The sequence below is a fragment of the Neovison vison genome, chromosome 7, assembly GCF_020171115.1.
Source record: "Neovison vison isolate M4711 chromosome 7, ASM_NN_V1, whole genome shotgun sequence".
Taxonomy (NCBI): domain Eukaryota; kingdom Metazoa; phylum Chordata; class Mammalia; order Carnivora; family Mustelidae; genus Neogale; species Neogale vison.
The window spans coordinates 49,029,409-49,042,613 of NC_058097.1; the positions used below are offsets into that span (position 1 = coordinate 49,029,409).

At 49.9% G+C, this 13,205-nt stretch overlaps 1 protein-coding gene across 1 annotated transcript in view; it reads right to left on the reverse strand.

Moving 5' to 3' along the window:
- The window catches only part of PPP2R1A (protein phosphatase 2 scaffold subunit Aalpha), a 40,762-nt gene continuing 27,557 nt past the window's right edge, over positions 1 to 13,205 (reverse strand). Inside the window, exons 7-15 of the mRNA XM_044256688.1 lie at positions 12,736 to 12,850; positions 12,558 to 12,628; positions 11,967 to 12,101; positions 5,728 to 5,901; positions 5,433 to 5,493; positions 4,644 to 4,798; positions 3,527 to 3,669; positions 648 to 739; positions 1 to 493 (exon numbers count right to left, since the gene is read on the reverse strand). Of these exons, the coding sequence (XP_044112623.1) occupies positions 477 to 493; positions 648 to 739; positions 3,527 to 3,669; positions 4,644 to 4,798; positions 5,433 to 5,493; positions 5,728 to 5,901; positions 11,967 to 12,101; positions 12,558 to 12,628; positions 12,736 to 12,850 (963 nt within the window). The 3' untranslated portion in view covers positions 1 to 476. The remainder of the gene's footprint in view (positions 494 to 647; positions 740 to 3,526; positions 3,670 to 4,643; positions 4,799 to 5,432; positions 5,494 to 5,727; positions 5,902 to 11,966; positions 12,102 to 12,557; positions 12,629 to 12,735; positions 12,851 to 13,205) is intronic.

Below are 13,205 nucleotides of genomic sequence, written 5' to 3' on the forward strand. Positions count from 1 at the left end.
TATTTCTAGACCTTTATTTCTCTGTGAAAAGGGAAAACAGGAATAAAATAAAAACGGCACAGTTGACACACACACACACAAAAAAAACCCACTGAGGGAGAGGGGAAGAGGAGGGAGGAAGGGAGAAAGGAGGTGGAGAAGTAGATGGGGGAGGGGGTCCCCATTACAGCAGCAGGAACCAGTGACCTGGGATGCTCACATCTCTCCCCTGCAGACAAAAGTGGCCCCTTCCTCCCAGGGTCACTGCCCTGTTCCACCTTGTGCTCCCCCAAGCCTCTTGGGAGATGGATTCCCAGGTGAGAAGTCGGATTCCCAGGCTGGGGAGAGGAGGAACCGTGCTTAGGGAAGGGGCCTGGGGTTAGACCATGCACAGGGAGTGACAGCCAAAGTCCCCCCACTGTCTCCCTGAGGAAGGGATCTGGGTGGGGGAGGAGGGTGGGTGGACACCAGAGGCCGGCGTTGGCTCCTCTTCAGCATCAGGCGAGAGACAGAACTGGGGGAACAGGAACAGGCGGGAGTCAGAACCACAGCTAGCCCTCTGCCCACAAGTGCTCCTGCATATCCCCCTCCCAGGAGCTGCTGTTCTCAGGCCTAGGCCGATCCTTGCAGACCACCCTCCCAGTGGGGTCTCCAAGTTCATGCCTTACCAGTCAGAGCTTCCTGGGCAAAGTATTTGACATCCACGTCCTGGTCCTGGGTCAGCTTCTCTAGGATGGGCTTGACTTCGCTCTGCAGTGTGCTGGAAGGAGAAAGGGAAGGCAAAGAAAGGGATGAGCCAAGCTGGGAGGTGCATGCGAGGCAGGCAGGGGGCTCCTGGGCAAGGAGGGGTCCACATACACAGATGGCGTGTGAGCCCAGAGATGAAGTTAATTTGCAGGCTGGAAACAGAATAGAATAGACAAAGGGAGGTCAGCCAGTATGGGAGAATGGGGTACAGCATAACAGAATCCAAAAGTCTCTGAGGCTCAGCAAACAGATGTCTTTACTTATCGTATTTCCTGAGGCCTACTCTGCATTGGGTATGAGTAGAGTGGCAAACCCCAACACCTGATTCTTGCTCATGGAGAGCTTGGGCTAGGAGGAAGACACAGACCAAACTGACCCTAAGTGACAGAGAAGTCTCAAGAGCCAAAGGAGAAGTGCCTGGCCTGAAGGGAGCCAAGGGGGTTATCTGCTCTCAAGTAAGGAGCCCTAGGAAATCTACCCACACTGAAAGTCGGCTGTTGGGGGAAATGAAGACATGTCCCCTTCCAGTTAACAATCTGTTCCTCCACCCCACACAACTACCATTCTTAACTTTTACCATTTAGATCTGTTATGCCTGTTTCTGAGCTTGATATAAATGGAATCATGGACCCTGCTTTCCAGGGTCTGGCTTCACACCGGACACGAGGTTGTTGAGAATCATCTGTGTTGTGAAGCAGAGCAAGTCTTCATCACTGAACAGTCTTCCACTGCAGGAACAAACCCGTGTGTCCACTGCACCGTGGACAGGCACTTGGACTGTCTCTAGTTCACAGCTAGTATGAAGAAAGCTACCACAACCGTACTGGAAATAATTTTGCTAGAAATAAGCACTCACTTCCCCTGGATATACGCCCAGGAATGGACATGCTGTGCCGGCTCACAGCACACATACCCTTAGCTTCTCTAGATTCTACCAGTTTTCAGAGTGACGGCACCCATTTCGCACCTGGAGCCCCACCTGTGTATGAGAACTCCAGACATTCTACCAGCACCAAATGATCCTGACTTTTTTAGGATTAGCCATTCTGGAGTATCCTTTTCTCTTTTAAACATTTATTTGAGACAGAGAGAGTGAGGGAGAGTGCAAGTGGGGGCTGGTGGTGGCAGGGAGAGAGAAGCAGTCTCCCTGCTGAGGATCTCAATCCCAAGACCCCAGGATCACGACCTGAGCACAAGGCAGACGCTTAACCAACTGAGCCACCCGGGTACCCAATGGGGTATCTTTTCATTTACAACATCCCAATGGCTGATGACGCCGAGCATCGTGCCACATGCATATTGGCTACAGGAGATCTTTTTTTTTTTTTTAAGATTTCATTTATTTATTTGACAGACAGAGATCACAAGTAGGCAGAGAGGCAGGCAGAGAGAGAGGAAGAAGCAGGCTCCCTGCTGAGCAGAGAGTCCGATGCGGGACTCGATCCCAGGACCCTGAGATCACGACCTGAGCCGAAGGCAGCGGCTCAACCCACTGAGCCACCCAGGCGCTCCAGGAGATCTTCTTTTGCAAATGCCTGTTACAGCTGGATTCTGCCCATCTCTTTTTTTGGCCATTTGTCTTACTGATCGGTGGGAAAGTACTCTGGATGAGTCAGTCCTTGGTCAGAAATACAGATTACAAATAGGTCCTCCCCACCAATGTCTCACCATTTTACTCTCATAATGTTCACTCAAGGTGAACTCATCAGCCTTTCCGCTGGGGAGCTATTTAACAGATGAGCAATTTAACAAATCTTTGCAAGTCTTAAGAGTTTGTTCTGTTTTCTTCCAGAATCTTTTTTTATTTTTCTGATTCTGGCTGTTATCTCTAATTCACTTGGACAGAGAAGTGAGTGGTTCCCAATCACACCCCACCAGCACACCTAACTGACCCCGCTATCTATGAAAATACCTGCATTTCCCCCCAGAGCTGTAGGAGCACCTACTGCCCCTACTGTTAAGTACACACGGGTCTGTTTCTGTGTTCTTGACTCTGTTTTATTGGGCTATATTACTGTGCCAACACCTTACTTTTTAATTACTGTGGTGTCATTAAGTCTTGGTATCTGGTAGAAGTCTTCCAACTTTTTTCTTTCTTAGGACCATGTTTCCTACTCCAGATCTTTTCATTTCCATCTTCATTTTGGAGTTAAGCGGTCAATTTTTCAATAAGGAATCTGCTAAGACTGAGACTAGACTGAATCCATACTTAAATTTGGGGAACATCCCATCCATAAATGTTAAGTAGATCTTTAATTTCTCAAAGCAATGTGTCATAGTTTTCACTAAAGATGGTATACATCTTTCATTAAATTTATTCCTCAGTATTTGACGATTTTGGTGCAGTAATAAATTATGTACACACATATACAAAAATAATTTCTATTTCTTAATTTTATTTTCTTTCTTTTTTGAAAGATTTTATTTATTTGACATGGAGAGAGACAGTGAGAGAGGGAACACAAGCAGGGCGAGTGTCAGAGGGAGAAGCAGGCTCCCCACTGAGCAGGGAGCCCAATGTGGGGCCTGTTCCCAGGACCCTGGGATCATGACCTGAGCTGAAGGCAGACAACTGAGCCATCCAGGCACTCCTGCTAATTTCATTTTCTAACGTGTTGCTACCAGTACACAGAACTGCCCCCACTCTCCCCTCCTACTATGAGACAGGCCTTGAGAATTCTCATTCCACATTTGAGGAAACTAAGACTTTGGGAAGGTGAAGAGATGGGCCAAGCTCACACAGCAAGCGAAGAGCCACACTCAGTCTCAAACCCTAGACTCCCAACTTCAAAGGCCTCACCTGTTGTCCAAGATAGGCCCTATCTTCTGTAGGGACTTGGCCACGTTGAAGCGGACATTGGCGACAGGGTCCCCAGCCATACGCAGGACTGTAGGCAGCATGTGCTTGGTGGTGATGTCCTGCCCACAGACCTCAGACAGCACCTGGGGGTGGTGTGTGACAGAGGGGTGATTATACAAAGTTCATGGTTAACTCTCACTTCCCCCTTCCTCTGACCAGGCCACCTCAGAGAGGACTAGGCCTGAAGGTGACACTGAGCAATATGTAGACGTCTAAGCCCAGGGTGACGTGACCACCCCAGGGCCAGCTGATTCTCCTGAACGACCATCTCCAACGCCCTCCTAATGCCCTAATACCACTATCTCCCTGTCCTAGAAACCCCCAGTCCAGACTGTCCTGGTCCCATTTCCCCATCCTCACTCTTTAACTTCTGGGGATGCACTTGAATCCCAACCCTTGGGATGCCTTTCTTAGTGTGATGGTCTCCAGGGGGCAGTGTGGGAAGACATCATCAGAACACTCAGTTCTATTTATATGTTTTTAAATTCTATCTTTTACTTTCTAGTTCCGTGTATGGTTTACTTAAATGAACAGAAAGGAGTCCTTGCTCCGTATAAGATAATTGCTCTAAGCCCTTTGCATGGATGGCCAGATTACTCTTCACCACCTCCTGAGTCATACTGTGGTTACCAGCATGAGTGCTCTACTGGTTAAGTGCTTAAGTTAAAGCACTGAACAATTAGGAAATGTCCTAAGGTCCCTGACTAATACACGTTAGAGCTAGAATTAAAGAGAAAGTCTGACTCTAGAGCCTGCACACAAAACCAACTACCACAAACAAATACACACATACACTTTCTGGAGGAAAGGGATGCTTGGAAAGGTCTGGCAGTCACTGCCCAGCAGGTCAAGCCTCCCTCGTCCTGGGGTTCCCACCCACCATGCAGGTCCCTACCCTGTGGCCTGGAGTTCCCCAGGGACTCCTCTCTCCCCAGCTCAAACCTCACCATGTCCCCACTCCCAAGCCAGACGTCTTCCTCAGGACCCCCTCCCATCCCTCCTCTCCCAGGTACTCCCAGTTCCCTGCTCAGGCCAGCGGGCAGGCGGGTGTGCTCACATTGATGCAGAAGAGTGTTGTCATGCGGTGCAGGTAGTTGGGGTCCCCAGACATGGCCAAGACCTTGGGGATGATAGTGGCATGGGCCCACTCCTTCCCAAATTTCTCGACCAGCTTCTTCAGGTTGCTGGTGGCCGCCTCCCGGATGGCATAGACTGCAAAAGGGGAGGGATTCAGGAGGTGGAGGGCTGAGCAGGCAGGGACTAGCAGTCACTCGCGGACCCAGGCACTAGGCTGCAGGTGAACCAAAGGGTTCACTAAGTGCTACAGGTAGGCTACCTTACCAAGGGCTCCAAGACACAGGTTTTTCGATTGGTCTTCTTTTATAGATGGGCACACTGCAGCTCCCAGAAGCGATTTGCCCAAGCAAATCATTCAGTAATTAATACTTGGAAGAGTACGATACAGACAAATGTTAACTTTAATTTTCACCTGTCGGTGAAAGCAGTGAGTAGTTCTCACAATGGCCCTAAAAGACTGAGAAGCCCCCTATCTCAGAAAGGAGAAAGGAATGTGCCTGAGTTTCCACAGCCAGGGGGCAGGATTCCAGCCCAGGTCATCTGCCTGGTGGCCCTCACACTCTCTCCACTGTATCAGGCCACCCCTAGGTGATCTACTCTGGCCCCCTCCCATCCTGTACCTCTCCAGGATTCGAAAAAGCAGAGGAGTTGGTCCACATAAGCAGCATCTGGCCTGGGAGAGTGACTCCACACCCCTCCCGACCCTGGCCAATGTCCATCTATCCTTCCTAGAGCACCAACATCCTCCCCCATCCCGCTGGAGACTCACCATGATCCACAAGCCAGGCCATGCACAAGGAGTTGAGCTTCTCATCAAAGAACTCCACCCCCTGCAGGAGAAAATAAGGTTAACAAGCAACACTCCAGGGAAACACCCACCCAAACACACTGGTATTTCTCAGCTTCACCTGGGGGACTCCTCTCCCTTCTCTTTTCTCTTTTTTTCTTTTCTAGCTAAAGTCTACTCACCTTTACAGGCTCATGCCCCTTCCTCCTATTCCCCAGACAGCCTGACAGGCCCCAGTGACACTGTCAGAGCCCTGACCCCCGGCCACTGCACTCACCAGCTGTCCGGCCAGCAGGGGCATGTACTCGATGATGGCCAGCCGCACTCGCCACTTGGCATCTTCAGCCAGCTCCACAATGGCCGGCAGCAGGGACTGGGACAGCTGTCGGATGCCAATCACCTCATTCACGCAGTCCAGGTTGGAAATGATGTTCAGCCGCACCTCCGGGCACTGAGGAGAAGACAGGGGTCTGAGAAGATGCACCTGGCCTAAAACAGGGCTGAGAGAGTCACGCCGCATCAACTCTGCAGGAGCTGCACTTCCGGAGGGCCTGCTACTGCCCTGGCCAGCTCCACCGGAGCAAGCAACATGGGTTATTACGGGAGGCAGCTCTTCACATCTCCCCAGAGAGCACAGACATGTTCAGTCGTTCCGAAGAACCTGTGGGAATCACTGCAGAAACACGGCGCTCTGGAAAAAAGAGACGTGGTAACATTCCCGCTCTGCTCCGTGCCAGCTGGGAGCCCGTCCGCAAGGGACAGCACACCTCTGGCCATTCACCTGTGACAGGGAAGCACCCATCCAGCCTCCAGGGTGGCTGAGATCATTAAAGTGCCTGCTGGTGTCTGATCCCCAAGAGGCCTGATGTGTGGGAGCCCGTTAGCATCATATCTGTGACTTCTCTTCTCCCTGCTAGTCTCTGAGCCCTTTAAGGAGCACATGTCACATCCTCATGTCCCCATGGGACAGTATCTGGCCCACAGCAGGTGCTCAGCACATTTCTTCTTCTTCTCCTTTTTAAAAATATTTTATTTATTTGGCAGAGAGAGACACAGCAAGGGAGGGAACACAAGCAGAGGGAGTGGGATAGGGAGAAGCAGGCCTCCCGCTGAGCAGGGAGCCCGATGCGGGGCTTGATCCCAGGACCCTGGGATCATGATCTGAGCCAAAGGCAGATGCTTAATGCCTGCCTGAGCCACCCAGGTGCCCTGTCAACACATTTCTGCTGAAAGAATGCACAAAGGAATAAGGAAGTACTTCTGAGTCGCCAGGTGACTACCAGTATCATGAGCACTGACTTACTGTCATGTATACACATACATGTATGTTACTATACACGTATACACATGTACACACATATGTACCCCTACTTCCATAAAGCATGTGAACAACTTGTAAGAAAAGGCACATAAACTTAATGAGTTCTTGTTAATCATAACAGAAGCCCTACTAGATCCTTGTCTTAAATGACATACTCGTAGATGGCAGACATCACAGGTAGTTCTAGCTTTAACCAAGTGAGAAACCCATCACTGAACCAAGTAAACAAGTGTACTCTGCAATAAAGGGTTAACTCAGCAGGTCAAGGTTGCTCAAATTAGACACATTCCAAACAAGGGTTGGGCTTCTCCAGCTTCCAGGAGATCTCTAAGCCCCTGGTATATCCTGTCTGATGACAGTACATTTGTGGTTACCTGGGAGACTTGGGCTGTGCCAGACACTTCGCTAACAACCTGACATGACTTAGTAAGAACCGAGCTATCAACCTGACCTCTGGAGGGCGGGCAGACAGTCTACCTGGCTAACATGGCTCCAATCCATGGGTGTGTAACCAACCCCCAGTAAAATCCCTGGAAACCAAGGCACAGCTGGCAATTCTCTGTGGGTGCTGTCACATGTCATCCATGGGACTGCCCGGAAGAGGACACCTGGAAGTTCACCCCGAGTCTCCCCTGTGTAACTCTCCCTCACTGACTTTAACCTGTCCTTCCACTGTGACCAACAGCAACCCCATGTATAACAGCTGTCCCGAGAGGGATGTTCTAGCACGTCACTGAACCTGAGCACAGAGGTGGGGACGCAGATGCAGAAAGCAGCGAAGAGAAAGGCAACTGCTGAGAGGACTAGAGGGGCTCGGCTGGCATCTCTCTAGCAAAATCCCCAGAGTCCCGATGACGAGAGCCTCTTTCCTTCAGCAAACACAGTAAAGCTTTCATTTAGGAACAGAAGAGAGACAACTGCCTGCTGTAGTCCAACGGCTGAAGAAGAACTCTGAGAACCAACACCATTTCCCTCCCTACATGGTATCAATTTCTTTCCAGAGCCAAGGATACTGAGGGAGGGAGGAACTCTCCCAGTACTGACCATCCTGCTGGTTTCCTTTTCCTGTGACAGTTGCTTTAAATCTTACAGAGTGTATTTAAGCATTTGTGAAACACTGATTACATAAATTAAATCAACTCATGTAAATGATTGAACCTTAAGTCAACTTTTCTTTCTCTAAGAGACAGAGTTAAGTTCCCTGGTGGTCTAGTGGTTAGGATTCGGCGCTCTCTAAGAGACAGAGTTGGGGGGGGGGTGTTGGTGGAGGAGGCAGGAGGAGGGAGAGAACCTTAAGCAGGCTCCACACTCTGCATGGAGCCTGATGTGGGGCTCAGGGCTTGATCTCACAACCCTGAGATCATGACCTAAGCCATTTTGACCTAAGCCAGAATCAAGAGTCAGATGCTTAACCAATCGAGCCACTTTTTTTTTCTTTTTTTTCTTTAAAACGAACAAAAAGTGTCCATCTGCACTCCTCCCAAGAAGGGGGGCAGGCCCCAGAACCCTTCGTTCTTTCTACCTTGCTTGGCCTGTTGCAAGGGGTCCCCTGTTAGACCATCAACCCCATTTGCCTAGCTGAAGCTCTGCATACAGTAGGCACTCAACTCAGTGTTGGAGCAGGGTATCAACTCCTTCGAGGAGGGGCAGGGGGATCCCGCAGGCATGGGGCGTGGGGTCCTCAGTCCCCACTCAGCCTGGCCCCATACTCTGGCATCTTGGTGACTACCAGCAAGATGGGAGTCAGGCTGGGGAGACCCTCCCCTGGAGTGTTAGCCCCTAAATTCCTTTTTGAATCCGAGAGGAGATGCAGACCGAAAACCTTTAAACACTTTCCTTTTCTTTTTAAAAGTGATTCCTTAAACCATACATGCCCCCAGAGAGGCTGCCTTGGACTAGTGCATGGGAGACCGGAAGCAGAACTGACCCTATGGGGCTCCACTGTCCGGCGTGGGCCAAAGTGCCCCTCAACACTGCTTTTCTTAAAGGGACATTGTGCCCAATGTCCGAACTGTCATAATGTTAAGAGTCTGTACCTATTCCTTCTTTTCCTAAGAAAGATTTCTGGAGTGGGAACAGCCCCACCTGCCACCCTAACATGTGTCAGAATCAACTCTACAAGAATGTAAGGAAGACAATCCAAGTCAACTCGGTGGGCCAAGATGCGGTCAGAGTCCAGGCTGGCAAGTTTGAGGAGAGAGCCTTGCCTTATCGCTCACTTGGTATGAAGGCATCTGCAACACCCAATATAAACAGGGAAATTTCTTTTTTGAATAAACTGAAAATTAACCGGATTGAGGTCTCATTTGAATAAAAAACATTTGAAACGCACATAAAACCACTGCGATGGGTTTTTTGGACTGTGTGAAGACCCACGTGCTGTGTCTGGCCTGTTTTCAAATACGATGAAGAATTAAGGGAGTCAGCACCTGTCCAGGGCTGTGAGTGGAAATGTCCTGGCGGTGAAGGAGCTTCTTTCCCTTCCCTGAAGGTTAGCTAGACAGAATCCTCAAGGTGGAAACTACTACACGTACTCACATGGGAGTCTCCCCTCTGGAGACAGGAAGAAACGGGCACCCAACAAAGGACCACCTGACTGAGTATGGGCTCTGCAGCCGCCCAGGAGCCAAACCAAGCCTCCTGTGTCAACCGGCTTACCTCCCCCAGCTGCCAGATTACTCCCTGGTGCAGAGCATCAGAAAGCCCGTCTCAGGAGGCCCAGAGGAGGAACTCTGGACCACAGTCGAAGAGAAACCCTTGCTGGGGCATCTGAAAGGTCAGCCAGAGACCAGAGGAGGAGAAGCCTTTCTCAAGTGAGGGCTTTCCCACAAACCACCACTTATCCTCAGAAAAGGCAGAAAACTATTTCCTTGTTGAAACTATTCTGGTCCTAAAACAACAACAAAACATTGAAATGAGCCAATAAACCAAGTGAGCAAGGGTGTAGTGAAGGGTTAACTCAGCAGGCCTAGACTGTCCGAAACCTTCGCTTTTCAAAGACAGGGCTAGAGCTCCTGGGAGGTGACCTCTGAGGCCCTGGTGCAAAGGGCACAGTGTCTTGAACACATGAGAAGAGAAAGCACAAGTCAGCACCTTATACCATGTAACTTCAGGCATACCCAGAAAAAGGCCTTTTTATTTGGGTAAGTGTATAAACCTTAATAAATAGAAAAAATGAAGTTTACAGATTTAAACCTGAAATCTCAAATACAAGCCAGATGACTAACTCACACCAAGAAAACTGTGATTTTTTTTTTCTTTTTATTTTCTTCTTTGCAAGAGAAGCTGCGCTGGGATAGACCACGGCTGTGGGAGTATGACTGCCACACAGCACTTGCTAACAGTGAAACCGGCGCCAAAACCGGCTCTGGCTCTGGCGCTGTTCTAGCACATGTGGGCATACCTTCACACTCGAGCTCAGTGTGGATCTCTCCTTGATGCCAAAAAGCAAAATGCTCCCCCAGACCCTGGTGATGGGTTAAAAGGACACAAAATCCAATTCAAGGGACTCTCACTAGCCAAGCTGTCCCCATTTAAGCATGAGAAGTGAATACAAATGATAGCTACAAAAAGCATGCTTATTAAAGAAAACATGTGTGAAGCACCTTACTTGGGTCATAAAATTTAAGTCATTATAAAAATTATAAAATTTATTATTTATATATATAATTTATATATATTATATATATAATTATAAAAATTAATTATGGTTTAAACTGTAACAACAACAACAACAAAACTGATACAAATAAATGACCAAAAGTAAGATTACTAAGCTTTTCTTTAAAAGGCACACTATCTTCAATGTAAGAAACCCTGGTCTGTAATTTTGGGGCTGAGAGATTATCCCCTCATAGCAGAATTTATTTATAAAGATTTTATTTATTTATTTGACAGAGAGAGATCACAAGTAGGCAGAGAGGCAGGCAGAGAGAGAGAGAGGAGGAAGCAGGCTCCCTGCCAAGCAGAGAGCCCGATGCGGGACTCAATCCCAGGACCCTAAGATCATGACCTGAGCCAAAGGCAGAGGCTTAACCTACTGAGCCACGCAGACGCCCTCATAGCAAAATTAAAAAACATGACATTTGGGGGGCAGCAGCAGAGGACTCAAAGCTGATGTGATTTCCTAGCACTGGGTGTGTTAGGTGGGGCGGGGCATGGGGAGAGCAGGGAGGCAGGGAGACTGAGGCCTTTGGCAGCATGGAAGTTACAGACCAGCAAACTGTCCCACCATCTGCCTGGTCACCACCATGACACAAACCAGGAGCTTGCAAACCACCCCCACTGCACAAGGTCCTGTCTACATCTCTGCAGCCATACCTCTCCCACCAGTTTGGTCTCCCTGCACCTCTTCTGGCCTCTTTACTGCTTTCTTTCTTTGAAAGTACCCTCAGCATTTCTTTCTAACACCCAGATCTGTTCCAGGGCCTCTAGCTCCCCATTGTTCAAGTCCAGACTTCTTCCTTGGCTGTCACCCCATGACCTGTCCAGCCTTCACCCAGCACAGGTTCATCTTCTGTACTCCAGGCCAACTGAACAGCAAGGAATGGTCACATGACTGGCACCAGCCAATAGGGTGTGTGGGGTGGGAACAGGGTGATGGGTGCTCTCTTTTGCACCTTGCCCTTCCGAGGACCACACCTCCTGCTGTCTAATACCTTCTGCCTCCATGCTGGCTGGGGTGGTAAAAATCAGAACAGCTGTCTCAGACTCAGAGAGAGCAAAGGTCAGCAGGGCTAACCCTCAGTGTAGGCCCACCTAGCTCTGAACCGCTGTGAGAAAAATACTTACATCAGCCACTATACTTTGGGGTCTACATTACAGCATCTTTGCCTAAATCCTAAAAGACAAACATATCACAGCATCTGTGTGATCATGGAATCATGGAACTGCCCATCTGTCTCTCTCCACTGTCAGTCAGTCTATGAATGTCTCGGAGGAAGTGCAACCGTCTTAGGGTGTTTGGCATCCCTGACACCCAGAAAAAGCAGCAGCACAGAGCAAGGGCATGCACAATGATTGTCTAATAAGTGAATGAGTGAACGCGCAGGCCATGGTGCCCACCAGTATTCAACTCATTTGGGGCCTGCGCTGTCTGTTCAGATTCTAGGAGACTCCTGGCCAATCTGGGAAAGCAGCTGACCCAACCCGTCACCTCTGCCAACCTGGAGCTCAGAGCCTTCACACACTCTTACCTCATCCTTCAGCTGAGCCAGGAAGAGGGGCAAGAGGTGCTCAATGGTGTTGTCTTTGCCCAGGATCGGGGAGAGGCCCATGATGACTGAAGCCAGGGCCGATTTAACGTGTTGGTTGGCATCTGACACCAGCTCCTGGGAGAGAGAAGGAAGGGGGAGCCACAGGGTCAGGATGAGCCCTACAGCAGCAAGTAACCAAGCAGACACCCGCCCACCTCCTACAAGGCCTGAACCCTGGCCTGCTTTTGCCCTTCTCCCTCACGGAGAAGTGATGGTTTAGGGTACAAAGGTACAAGGCAGCTCCTTACCTGTCCCACCTGCTTCGAGCTCCATGAGCCCTGCTCCTGGAAGCCCCCCACCCTTAGGCCAAAGCTTTTGGAACTTTTGAGGGGAAGTACTCCCACCCCAAGCTCAGGCTCAAACCTCAGATTCTGCCTGCCCTCAAGGACCCCACCTGCTTCCCAATCCAAGACTGCCCGGTCCTAGACGACTGGGGACTGTCTGTCTCTGAATGTCTATAAAGCCCAATGTCCACCTCTCCTCTTCAGCAGGCCAAGATCTGCCCTATTCCTCCCACCAAACTCCTGTTACCTTGATGCAGGGTAAGATCTGGGTCATGATCACATTCTCCCGACAGTCAGCAGAGAGATTTTCACAGAATTCTGTGGGAGGGAGAAAGGAGGGAGAGGAAGTGAGACCTGTTGTCCTGGTTCTGCGTCGGGCCCTCGGATGCCCTCCCGTTTGCTGTGTTCTGGTCGCCAGCACCAACCTTTGACCTTGTGGGAGGCTGCGGCCCTCACCTCGGCCTCACAGTCTTTCATCAGGTTCTGGAAGGCAGGCACCAGGTCTGTCTTGGTGATCTCAGGCCCCACTGCTTTCTGGAGCTGCAGACAGAAAGCAAGGCGAGTGAGAGGGCTGGGCACTACTCTCTCTGGGTGAATGAGAGCAGAAACACAGTTAAAGGCACCAGAACTGGGGTTAAGAAGAACGTGGCCCTTGGGATCACTGCTGAGATCTACTCCCAGCACCACAGAGTGAGCCCAGGCAAGTCTCCAAACCTCTCTGAGCCTGGTTCCTCAAAAGCAAAATGACGGCCACGAGAGTACCTACCGCACCATGCTGTCGTCTGCGTTAACGGCAGTAACAGGTCTCCTTATTGCTCAGGGTACTTGGAGAGGTTTTCTGTTATCTGATCCGAAAACATTCTAGTGATATGGCTCTTCCTTTCTCATTTATAGT